This window comes from Dromaius novaehollandiae, chromosome 9 (genome assembly GCF_036370855.1).
Source record: "Dromaius novaehollandiae isolate bDroNov1 chromosome 9, bDroNov1.hap1, whole genome shotgun sequence".
Lineage (NCBI taxonomy): Eukaryota > Metazoa > Chordata > Aves > Casuariiformes > Dromaiidae > Dromaius > Dromaius novaehollandiae.
In genome coordinates, this window is record NC_088106.1 from 3,273,427 (window position 1) to 3,286,158 (window position 12,732).

Below are 12,732 nucleotides of genomic sequence, written 5' to 3' on the forward strand. Positions count from 1 at the left end.
CTTTTAGTCATGCAAATATAAGTCAGATGAAAGAATAAATTTTCCGGGAGTTTTCTAGAAGGTAGTTATGCCTTAAACTCAGTATTGTCTCATGCTTTAAAATGGAAAGTACATGTAAATATAAATATGTAAATACTCCGTGGAAATATTATGCAGTAAAGCATGAAACTGAAATAATGCAAAGTGTAAATGCTTCGGGTGTGAAGATGTGATTTTTTAAATCAAAATGCGTTTACTGAAAGCTCCTTCATTGACACTCACGTTTGGGAGCCGTAGTAGATATTTGTGTCCCTTTTAAAGCTGTTGCATGGAGACAACACGGGCCTCGACCCGCCCGACCAGCTCTGCAGCCTGCCCAGCCTGGTGACACCATGGTTTGTTTCTGGTGTTGCTGGTGGCCGAGCCGGGAGCGTGTGCTGGGCCGAAGCTCGGCACAGGGCTGCGGCGGCTGGCGGAGCGGTGGCAGCCGGGCGAGCGAGGCCCGTTGGGGCCCGCTGGTGCCAGCGGTGAAAGCGCAGCCACATGCAGCTTCGAGCAAACCCTGGATGCACGACCACGGCCTTCAGCGGGTTCGCTTCGATTGCCGCACCTCTCCTGCGGAAGGCAAGTCTGTAGACCTGCGGTGGAAATGACGAATTACACTCAGGAGCCTTTTCCTCGAGCTGACCATGGCTGCAACCAACAGCCATTGACTCCTTTCCCTATCTTCATCCCCTTGCAACGGTGTCCAGGACACTCTGAAGACCTCCAGTGCTCCCCACCCTTGCAGCCTTCAGGGACCACCTGAGCTTTGCCTCCCCAGATGGTCCCAGCACCGGGAGCAGGAGTGGGAGTGGGGTGAGGTTCAGCTGTGAGAGCCTCTCCACCCGGAGAAGCTGCTGGGCACGTGGAGCCCCTCAACACCACACAGGTGTGGAGGATTCCCAGTGCCCATCAGCTTCCTCCTTGCTACAAAGCAGCAGAGGCTTTAAATGCTCCAGCCCTTGCAGATGGGACCGTAACTAGCTGATGAGGATGATGAAGGACTGGGTGTTCCCAGACACCTTGGGCAGAGCAGTCCTGCCCGACAGAGCATCGGTGAGCAGATTCTCGCCCAAACCCAAGCGCGGTGCACACCATGAGACGCAGCCTTGGTGTCTTCTGTCTCAGGTACCTACAGGCTCCGTTGCCTCTGTCCTCAGCAGCCAGAATTGCAGCCTTCACCCTCTTAAGTCTTATGCTCCGGATGTTCCTCCTCTCAAGTTACTGTGAGAGGGGCTGGGGCTTGGTTGGTGCATTCGCTGCTGGGTCCTGGTGCCACTGGGTGCCCTCCCCTTCTCTTGTCCATCAGTTGTGCACGGCAAAGGAGGTCTGAGAGGCAGAAATGGGTCACGCCGCTGACGTGCGGCCGCCCAGCCCAGCAGAGCAGCAGGAGACGGGATGGTGTGGAGGGATGAGTCTCGGGCACTTGAGACGAGATGACGTTATGTGTGGCTATTAAATGTGCTCCTTGTGCTGCCCCCAGAACCGAGAACAAGCAAAGGTCAAGCTGTTCTGCTTGATTAATGGACACACTGAAGGTTTTACTGACTTAATATCCAAGTGAATAAAATCTCAATTACTTAAAAATCCTGAAAGGAGCTCTCTCTAGCTTATCACACCACAATAACCCAGTCTCGGGGCAGCATTTACCTCTGCTTCCCTGCAGAGATGGCAGATCAGCCTGTACCAACACCCACATGTTTTGCCCCAAAGCCGCTACCGTTGTAAACGCCGCTTTAATGACGGAGATTTCTCACCGCTGTCCCTGCGTCTTCCCCGCCGCACGGGCGACGTCGCAGTGCCACCTGGTGAAGGAGCCGAGGCTGGCGGCCACCGGTCCCTGCGCCACCCTCCAAGGGACACCCCCGGCCCTGCTTTCAGACCCTAACCCACCCGCAATTTACTTGTGAATGTTTGCTTGCAGCGCAAAAAGTTGAGCTTTTTTTAAGCTAAGCTGTTAAGTGTTGTTTGAAATGTGAATTTCTTCACAGAATTTTACATGGGACTTTAGAAACTGGATCAAAGTTTAGATTTTGAAACCAGAGCTCGTCTCCTAATCCCTGTGCATTGATTTAAAGCAGTTTTTAAGTCCCCAGCTATAGAAGTACAGAGATGATTTAAAGGATGCTGATCTAGCTCTGAAGTTACAACTATATCTACGTTATAATCCGAAGGCTGGTGTAACTATAAAGTTTTCAATTCTTTTAAACAGATAGTTGCATTTTATTTTCTTTGCAAGATGCAAGAGAAACATTGAGTTAAGTATAGTCTAGAATTTAGTTTGCTCCTGTAAACTGAGGAATTTGGTATAAAGAATTGCTTCTACTTAACGAATATCTCAAGGTGTTCTGGCAGTGGTTAAGATGAGACCCGCGGTGGGTAGTTATGTGTGAACATTCTCCAAATAAAATAAATAACGCATTTAAAAAAGAACACCCAACCAAAGACCACCTCTTTAGCTAAGAATATATATTTTAAATCCCTTTTTGGTGGTGCATCCCCCCACCAGTGTGCTCTGACTTTTGCCACCAGCATTCAGAGAGCATGGCGTGACTACCTGCAGCGGCAGGACCTGCCCCCCCAGGACCCGCCGGAGAAGCGCAGTCCCTCGCCGCCGTCCCTCGCGTCCGACAAGCTCAGCAGCTCCGTCAGCATGAACACCTTCTCCGACAGCAGCACGCCGGTGAGTACCCGCCGGGGCCCGTTCTCTTGTTTCTACCGCCGCCGGCGCTTCTTCCCGGGACTATCGCGTAAATGAGCTATTTGGTGAAAGCTATGCTGGTGATTAATGGTTAAAGAAGGGCTTTTGGAGGAATTGTAGTGTCTCAAATATACATACTAGCAAACACATCTGTTTTAGATACAGCTGAAGGTGCAGCTGTGCGTTCATCTTGGGTTAGGGAGACACAGGTCTTAGCAAGGTTGGGTGATGGACATAGCTGATAATAGGAGCGTCCTGGATGGGAAAAGGTGGTTCCAAACTGTGGTTTGTTCCCTTGCAGAAGGGACACATCTTCAGAGAAGAAAGTCTTTGGTATTTTCTGTTTGTGTTCTCAAAATCAGGCGATAAATTGTGGTGCTGTTCTCACAAATAAATGTGGTTTCTAAGTTTTTTCTGTAAGAGAGTTAGAGACTTTGGGGCGACTAGTGGCAGGAGAGTACGCTTCTGTTTTTAAAATGACTGTAAACCAGAAAAGTAAATATACAGCCCACTTTTGAAAACACTATGTGGCTTTGTGACTGTCCGGGATAAGATTTTTGGGTCAAAAAATCAACAGAGTCTATAGATAGACTCTATAGAGTCTATAGATATTGCTTTCAGCTTTGTGACAGAATCCATCAGTTTTGAGGAAACGGTAGACGAAAGCGCGCAATATAATTTGATAGTTTCAAAAACGAGAAAAAAATCCAGGCAGTTGAACTTGCAGTGCAGTGTGTTAGACCACTCAAATAACGGCAAGACGCATCCTGTTACTCAGCTGGAGCACGTAGGTTGCCTGTGAACAGGTTGTCCGAGTCCTTGCTACGAGCGCATGTTGGTCACTTCTCTGAAGCCTTGTCCTCAGTCACAGGGCGATATTTGGTGGCTTCAGCATTCACTAAGGAAGTCTAGAAATCCGTTCTAATGAGGATCTTAAAGGTGGAAATGATGCCACTTAATGCAAGCATGCTGAAGTCTCCCAGACCCAGCATAACTTTTCTTGTGCTAAGAACTCAGATCTCGGACTTATGAGGACAATTTGATTCTCTTTTCCCTATTGAATTGTATTATCTAGGTAAAAAACGAAGTTAAGTGAGCTGTTTCCAGTAGCTATTGTTTTTTGTGGCACCGTAGTTTGGTAGGCTGCATTAGACTTGACAGCTTTTATTAAAATATTACGGAGAGAGTGCACTGTTTTATTTTTAGGTGACTTGTGTTCATAGCTGGGGGCCAGCTTTCTTGGGATGATGAACTGTAGCAATATTGGTTTATAGGCTAATGTCTTATGCATTAAATGAGATAAGTTCCTCTAATAAGAGGAATACATGTGGATCTGGTTTTTACGTGCTGCCGGATCTTGTTTGAATACGGTTGATAGCTGAGAGTGGCCAGCCGGTTGCCTAACTGCCACAAGAGGTCCCTCGTACCCTGCGCAGGACTCGTAGAAGTAGAAGCTACTCGTAAATTAGAAGCTTTACAAGATTTTGCGTCGGCAACCTAATTTGGAGAACAACACGTTTTCAATGCTTTCCGTTCTTTGGGGGGAAATTAGCAGGTCTGGGAATGTTATATATTTGTGTGGAAATGAAGCTTGGACACTAGAGTTGTTACTTAGTTTGCATTAACGCAGCTCCCACTCACTTCACTTCTGCGTCGCACTTTTTTAGCGTAAAGGAAGGTGGGAACATTTTCTTGCACTGTTCTGGCGCCCAGCCTGGCAATTACCTCTGAAAAGTCAAACGTTTTCATAGGCAAAGGAACATCTATCTGTGTAATGAGTCCTTGATTACTGAGCCTTGGAAGAGGACGGAGGTGTGGTGAGGTTGACTGGCTTTCCCGGTGTTGGCTGGTAACTTGAGAGCCGAGAGGGCGCTCCAAAGCTTTCCGCTCCCAAGCAGTGGAACACCCTTCCCCTGGCACAGGCCTGGCCCTGTCTCCAGACACCAGCTTTACCTTGTAAACTGGCTTGTGGTGCCTGGCAACAGAGCAGGGTGCATATCTGCAGAGTGACTGTGGTTTTGGGAAACTCTGGTGAGATGGGTGCTCTGAATTTCCTAGGCAGCAAAGTGCGGGATGGTCCTTGGCTTGGCGATGAGGGCATATGCCACCGTGCTTTTTACTAGCCATTAAAAACCAGACCTTCTGTTCAACGTGTTTTCCTGTCTGTATCGGAGAGCGCTGGGGGACATCTCGTTTTGTGAAAGCAGGGAGCAGAGCTGGGCAGAGGCCTGGGAGATCAGCAGGCGTCCCAAGAGGGACGTTGCTGGAGGCACGCGGTCTGCCCGGGAGGCATTGCTGGGCTGGGTCTGAGAGCAGCTACCACTACAAAGCGAAGAGGCAACCACGCTCTCTGGTGTTGTTTTGATTCCTATTTGCTTCTGAGGAAATAAGACCTGACTGCGTTTGATTTTTTGGCCCTGTGTGGAGCAGGATTTCACCTTCCCCGGGGTGAGGGTCAGCCAGCAGGTGTGCATGCACACTCGCGTGCGCACACACGCGCGGATGGCGCGTTTCGTGTCTCAGAGCTGAGCCCTCCCTGCCGTCACCCGGGCAGTCCGCGTTAGTCCGAGGCGAGCACAAGCCACCTAATGCCGTAGGGAACAGGTTTCTCTCTGACAAGCGTGCAAAGAAGGTGGAAAGGTGATCATGCGCCTTTCTGACAGCAAATCTCAGTTGCCTTTGGCTTGGAGTTGGCACTGTCAGGTTCTGGGCAGGGTAGGACAAGGCCAAAACAAAACAGAGACACTCAACCTTGCACTGCCGAAATGCAGACAGAAGAGTAATAGCAACGATCGCCTTACCCAGACAAACCAGCCTTGGTCCGTGTTTCAGAGCAAGAGCTCCAAGAAGTGGTGCAAGCTCATTAAAATGTTATTCCTTTTGCATTAGCAGTGTTGCTGGTGCCCTGAGAAATATGCCTATGGCTCGTCTGCCTCAAAGTATACTACACTGAGCAGTATGCGGTCTCTGACAGAAGTCATACTGAAATTTGGGCTATTTGGAGGTTTTTCCATTTCTTTTCCAAACAGAAAGGAAAGACTATGCCAAAATACATTAGCAATAAGCAGTGATGCAGACAGGAGAGAGAAATTTATGAAGAACTTTGAGAAACCCCTGTCACAACGGAGCCACTTAATTCAGCTGAAATGTAATGCTGGCTTTTTGATCTCCTTTCTCAATGCGAGCCGCCTCGTGCTCTGCTCTGCTGGATCCTCAGCTGTACCTTATATACTCCCGGAGGCATAAAAGTAGTTGGCTACTTGAATAATGAAAGACAAAGGATTTCATGCCCATAAAATAAATGAGAGCCTGTGGGCTAACAAATGCAGATTACTGCAGCAGGACGGGTGTAAAAGCTGCATGCATCAAATATATATGTATAGCAGTACCTGGGACCAACAGTTGTGATGGTGTAGGACTTTGAAACTCTTTACTGGATGAATAATATCTAAAACCAGGTGTAGCCAGGCTGTTGGGGAACAAAAGAGATTGTCAGAATCTGCAGGGCTGTAACTGGAGAGTAAAGAATGAAGCCTGGCCGTTTGTAGTTGAAAGAGAAGTTCTTGAGCTGGTGTCCACCATTATTCCAAACCTCCTGTGGCATTTGTAAAGGGAAATGGGGAATTACTCAGACTGAGAAGTCAGATATTTTAAAAGCATTTTTTTTCTTTTGCCTTCTTGACAAATATGACAAAAAGTGCGAACAGGAAACAGAAAAAGTGATGAAAAACACAGGAAATTGCAATCCAGGAAAAAGCCTGTAGACTCAAAGTCAAAAATGCCCAGAATCAAAGGTGTGGTTTTTGCCAGGATAGATGCACAGCTTGTGTGCGAGGAAAAGCAGGGCACCAGCGAGAATACTGTCACTGGGAGTTAGAGATGTCCTGAGCCTTGATAGATTTGGTGCAGGGCAGCTGTGCCTTCCCTGTATGCAGACACTTACTCCTTTGTAATCATTAAATTTTCTGAATTCTTCAAATATGATACTTTCTTCTTGTCCCAGCCAAAAGGATAAATACAGAAACACAAAGCAACAACTTTAAAATAACTTCAAAAGAGTGATGGGAGTGGGAGGTAACTAACATAGAAATGGTTTGTACCGTGTTTGGCAACAGCTGAGATGTTTTCTAATCTCCACTTTTTTTTAGATGTTTGGTTTTCATGAGATGGGAATAGCTAGGAAAATAGGATTTTCCTCTAGCCAGTGTGAGGTGCCTGGCTTGTAATCAGTCACTGGTTCATTGATGTATGGTGATGTGAGCCCTCCTTCACTTGCTGGAGCTAATGTATCCCTTTTATGTATGTGGCTTCAGAAAGCTGTAGCTTAGCCCTGCTGGCTGTGGCTAACCGTGCTGCGGTTCAGTGACAACCTAATTGTGTGATTCTAAGACTCAGAAGCTTGATAAATCATTAATTATGATACTTTTGATTTGAGATGGTGGAACTTGTTTCGGATCAGCAAACTGCCTTCATCATTGTAGAAAGCTGTTGCTCGTGAAGTAAAATACTGATAAGAAATTTGTGCTCTGAAAAAGAAACTACTAAATTGAAGAGGAAAAAAGTACAACTGAAAGATTTTGTTATTTTTGCTACTCCTGCCAAATCTTGATAATATCCACCAGTTCTTATGTGTGTAATGTTGTCTTAATTTCTAAGGGAGAGGAGTAGTGTCTTTTGTATGTAGGACACTGAATCCACTGCAGATGCTAGCAAAAATCAGCTTTTCCTTCAAGTTTCATTTAAATGGCTTTGTGCCCTTGAAGCCTGAGCATCTCATCTCAATAGCATTTCATTATGATTGTCTGCATGTCCTTTTGTTGGCTGGCTCAGAAGTACCAGATGGTAGACAAGGCCAGAATTAATTTTTTAGACTGCCAACATCTTTTATTCCTTCTTCTGGCATCAGGGCTGGTCAAAATTGCAATTGAGGAAAATAGATAATTTAGTTCAAACTTGTAATGATTGATCACAAGTTACTTGAGCAGTTGTAGGTAGTTGAAAATCAGTTGCTTTGTCACTAAACTTTGAGTAAATAAATTTACAAATGGAATAGTTCAGGAAACAAACAGATCAGTGAACCTTTTCTGGGCTTCAGTGACTGAAATAGCAATAAGGATGATTACTGATCTGGAAAATTACTATGTAATGTATGCATCTCTTGCACATTTTTCTGGGCTTTTTTAGGTATTTTTTAATGCTTAGTTGAGTACACTTCATTTGATCTGAAGATTTGTCAGTGAAAACATTCTTTGAGTTTCACATGCTATTTACACCTTTTACCTTTAAGAATCTACCTGCATCTATTTGTCATGACACTGAGACATAACCCAAAGCACCAAAAAAAAAAAAAAAAAGCACAATGAAAAGCAATAAAAATCTTCTATCACTTAAAAGTAAGAAAGGGGAAAAAAGAGTGTAGGTAGCATTCAGAAACTGGCAACTAGAAAAAATCCAAACTGATGCCAAAGTATCAACACTTGCTTGTGCCTACAACTGGGCAGCAAATGGTGAACATGAATTTCAAAGGCATAGAAGACTGATATTTTTCTGTTTAAGATACCATATACCACTTAAAGACAAATAAATGCCTTCTGCCACTGCCTACAACTGCCACTACAACTCTTTTACAACCATCATAGTGCTGATGAGGTCCAGAATTTCACTTTTTAGTATTCAGAAGATAAACAGAGAAGGTAAACATCTGTGAATTTTTACAATGAGATTTCATCTCATGTTTTAAATAAATCATTTCTTGTTTAAAATGTCAGGCCAAATTGTCTACTCTACACCACTGTTCTTATGCAGATTTAGAGCCCTCTGATTTTCTCTGCACCTTATACCTGTACATAATGGCAAGATCCCACCTGATACATGAACAGTTCCTCTTTTCATTTAGCTCCCTTCTTTGTCAAAAACTACCCTGGACAGTTCTAAAAGGACTCTCCCCATCCAGATCCTAAGACTGCTTATGCACGTGTGCTCAGTGAGAGCACTGTTAGCTCCCTATTGCTATAATACATGTATTCTTGCCAGAGTGCATACAACCATCTTCCTAGACTCTTTGATGTAGATCAAATTATCAGGTAATGAGCTGTGGTACTTGTGCACAAACAGATAAGTCATTCCTGACATTGGCGCTCTCAAAGTATATGTGCTATGATACAGAATGTTCTCTTGGGCCTGCCTCCCAGTAGGAAACTGGTATAATGGGTGGAATGACAGAGAAAGAACATAAGTTGAGGGATGAGATGGGAAACAGATTTTTCTTGTTAGGCTACTGCTTTGTAGCCTAACAAAGAATGGACTTGCCAACCAAGTGTATGCAATACAGGCGCTCTCCTGTTTGAAAAGAATTGTCCTTGATCGCTTATTGGGTTATTGTATTAGGAACAAAAAAGAAGCACCTGTACAGTCTTTAGTTGCCTGTTTTCATCCTTTCTTTATTCTGTTTTTAATAAAAAGGGGGGGAGGGGCAAAAATTACTTTGAAAACAGTATTCTGCCTTAGAGATACTTATTTTCTTGTTATTGTGTAGAAAAGTGGCAAAACTTGTCTTTGTCTGTGGGACGTGGCTGAGTTTCTGCCTTTTTTTCCCAGAAATGGACAACTGAATCTGTAATTGTGCTTCCAGGGGCTAAAATCTTTATGGAATTTTTATTAAGGAAAAACGATGATGCCAGAAAAGTCTCACTAGCATGTGGTTGTGATTGCGACCTGTTCCAGTAATGACATCATTGTGTCTCTCTAAAAGGCTCAATCTCAAAGCCATAATCTGCAAAAGCCCCAGAAAGCCTGATAATCTTCAACAGACAAGCAAAAACTTGTGCGATACATGCCTGCATCCAGAGTTCTTGAGGCATTGCTGCGGGAACTTAATTTTAACTTTAACTGGAAGTATTGGCATGGGAATGAAATTAATTTTTCCGCTCTCGGCAGAAGTGCATGGTTTGAAATTAGATGTCCAGGTGGACTTTCCCCTCCTACCCACTACACCTTCTAAGGACACAGTGGCAAAGCTCAGCCCGGACTCCCGCCCTGTGGCCTTCGGGGTCTGCTGCCCCCCCCCCCGGAGTCACCCCCCGGGGCTCTTCAGCACCGCGGACAGCGGCGCCCCCCAGGGCTCTTCAGCACCGCGGACAGCGGCGCCCCCCGGGGCTCTTCAGCACCGCGGACAGCGGCGCCCCCGTGGCTCTGCCCCCGGCCCTGCCCTTAGCCGGGGCCAAGTGAACCAGGCTCGTGGCGTTTCGCCGCAGTTAAATGCAGTTTTCTCACTCTTGTCTGGGCGTATTGACAAAGCACGTGACTCTTCTGGCAGTTGTGTTCCATCTGATGTTCCTGTGGATGGAAAGGACCAACCGTAGAATGATCAGTTCCTATTGAAGCGCGGTGCTTGAATAGAATGCTTTCTACTAGGAGATGGTCTTGTTAGAGACATAAACACGTGAAAAGCAAAGCTTTTCCAAATGTGATCATGGGGTCATTTTTCTACCTTCTCTCCATTGGCTGAGGTTGTAGAAAGTAACTTCCAAGATCTCCCCCCAACACCCCCAAGTGGCTGTAAATACAACTTAAAAAAAATGCACCAAACACAAGATTCTTAACTTGTCTCACAAAGATATTCTTGACGATAGAAGTAATGTTACTTCAAGTGAATTACAGTAGCCAGTACATGGTAATCACACTCTAATTTAATTAACAGGAATCAGAGGGAAATAGGTGACAAGAAGCATAATACTGAATCAAAGAAAATATAGGCAGCTGCACAGAGATTTTTGCAATTATTAGCATTCATAACCAAGTCTCTTATCAGACTGGATTTCACATCTTGTAGTTTGGGGAATCTGGGCTGCAATAAAAATATATTTCTACTTATCAAGAATTTACAGATAATTTAGTAAGCTTTGGGAGTGCAATCTTTTACAAAGTAGAAAAATAATAAGATAGAGATGTTTGATTTCTTTAGAAGAGTTTTTTAATTTAAAAAATAGTGTATATATAGCTTTGATATCTTCCACCGCTCTTCCTGTGCATATATAATTTCCTACATTACAAAATTGAAATAGTAAACTTTTCATACAGTTTTACTACTAAATGTCATAACTACTTACTGTGTGCAGAATTCTAAGTGAGTATTTTTCTTAAACCACGTAACTTGCAATGTGCGAGTACTCAGAAAGTGTGGGGTGGGTATCCCTCCAGAAAATCAACAGTTTAGAACATTTTCTTCATCACTTGTGAACTTCTGTAGTTGGAACAAATGAAAAGGCTAGTCTCACTGTTACCATATACTGCTAACTTGAAATTATTTAACTCTTCAATAGCAGTTTTTTCACCTTTAACTATTGCCAGCTATTTAGGAGAAGTTATTTTTAAGCACTAAGTCTCATTTGGATGAAATATATTCCTTCATTTTAATAGTGGTTACCTACAGTGCTGTGAGACTGCAGTGTAGCACTCCACTGCCTGACAGTTCAGAAATATGGAGTTTGTCTTTTTTTTTTTTTTTTTTTTTTTTTTTTTTTTTTTTTTTTTTTTTTTTTTTTTAAGGAATGTCATATGTTTTCATATTTAATTTGCTCTACCAGAAGTTGTCACCCTTGTGGCTTAGGACAAAAAAAGTCTTGAACGTTTTCTAGCATCATATATTTATAAATATTGTCACCTTGGCTTTGTATACTGCAATGCAGTGCTATTTAGAGGCAAGAAAGAGGTCTAAGGTGTTTAAAAAAAAAAAAAAAAAGTCTTTACAGCAGTTCTAAAACTCTTCTTGACTTCGCATAGCCAGAGCCTACCTGCAGGAGCTTATATCTGGGGGCTGGCTTTGGGTTCTTTTTCTGTTATTATCAAAGCTTAAAAAAAAAAAATCCTCCTAAAATGTAACGTAAGTGAGGAGATTCTTTCAGTCCTTTTCTGAAATCAGTCCTTTTCATTCTCACGCTAACAGAAAATCATATATCATGTCTTGCCTAACACAATTTTAAATACGGCATTTTCGAACAAAACCTACCTTCCGTCAAAACACAGCCTTCAAGATCCAAAAGAGAGGACTGGTGATAGTTAGACCTCTGTCCTGAATGTTCTGGGGGGGCTTTGACCCTCTTGTCGGCAGATTGTCTTGTTTTTCCCGTGGATTGTGTGGATCATATGTGATCATATGTGGTTCATTTCACTCATTTTGGAGGCTAAAGAAAAATTCTCTCTGCATTACCTTCATGAGAGGTTCGTGTTTCCTGTCTAGAAGGATTTCATAACATATCACAGTTAATACACTGGTAGAAAAAGGGGAAGTGATAGAAGGCAAAAACAGAAGCTATCAGAAGCGTTTTCTTGCCCAGACCCCATGGCAGATGGCACGCAGACTGAAGGGTAGGTTTGTCCTCTCGTGTCTAGCACTGACTCCGTAGGTTACAGTCAGACTGGGGTTGTATCCTGCACCTTTGTGCTGTCTTGCGGCTGTAGCTACTGCTCTGACACCTGACTCGTGCCCTGACAGAGTGACACAAAACACACGGCCTTCCGTACTTCTTGTTAGATCAAAGCAGTAGTTGTCAGCATGCCCGGACCTTCGTTTCCCTTGGACGCTTTGGAGCATGTCTCTAATAACGAGCTGAAGACATTAAAACATCCTGCTACTGCAAGTTCTCTCTCTTGGTTGAAATGACAACCCTCATCTGATGCTTTTGCCCTAATTTTTATTTTTCCCTCCGTAGAGTCTTTCTGATAAGTTCTTTAGTTCCATCTGCTTCAGCAATACATACCAATCGCGCGCTCGTGTCCCGCTTCAAATAAATAGGAAATTGCACTGCAATACGCTAGAAAATTACAATGAGATAATTTGGGTTCCACACATGGGTAACCAAAATAACTCCGACTTTCCAGATAGATTTCACTCCTCATCTGACGCTAAGCACGGGGCAATTCTGGCAGCAGGGACCTGTTTTAGAAAAAGAGCATTCTACCGAGCAGCCAAATAGCAATTGTATGCGTGATTTTGTAATGAATCAGCAGTA

General features: G+C 44.0%; 1 protein-coding gene across 1 annotated transcript in view; it reads left to right on the plus strand.

Annotated features, from left to right (window-relative positions):
• Positions 1 to 12,732, plus strand: part of SCHIP1 (schwannomin interacting protein 1) — a 179,252-nt gene that overhangs the window by 48,737 nt on the left and 117,783 nt on the right. The window contains exon 4 of the mRNA XM_064516555.1: positions 2,554 to 2,704. Within this exon, the coding sequence (XP_064372625.1) occupies positions 2,554 to 2,704 (151 nt within the window). The remainder of the gene's footprint in view (positions 1 to 2,553; positions 2,705 to 12,732) is intronic.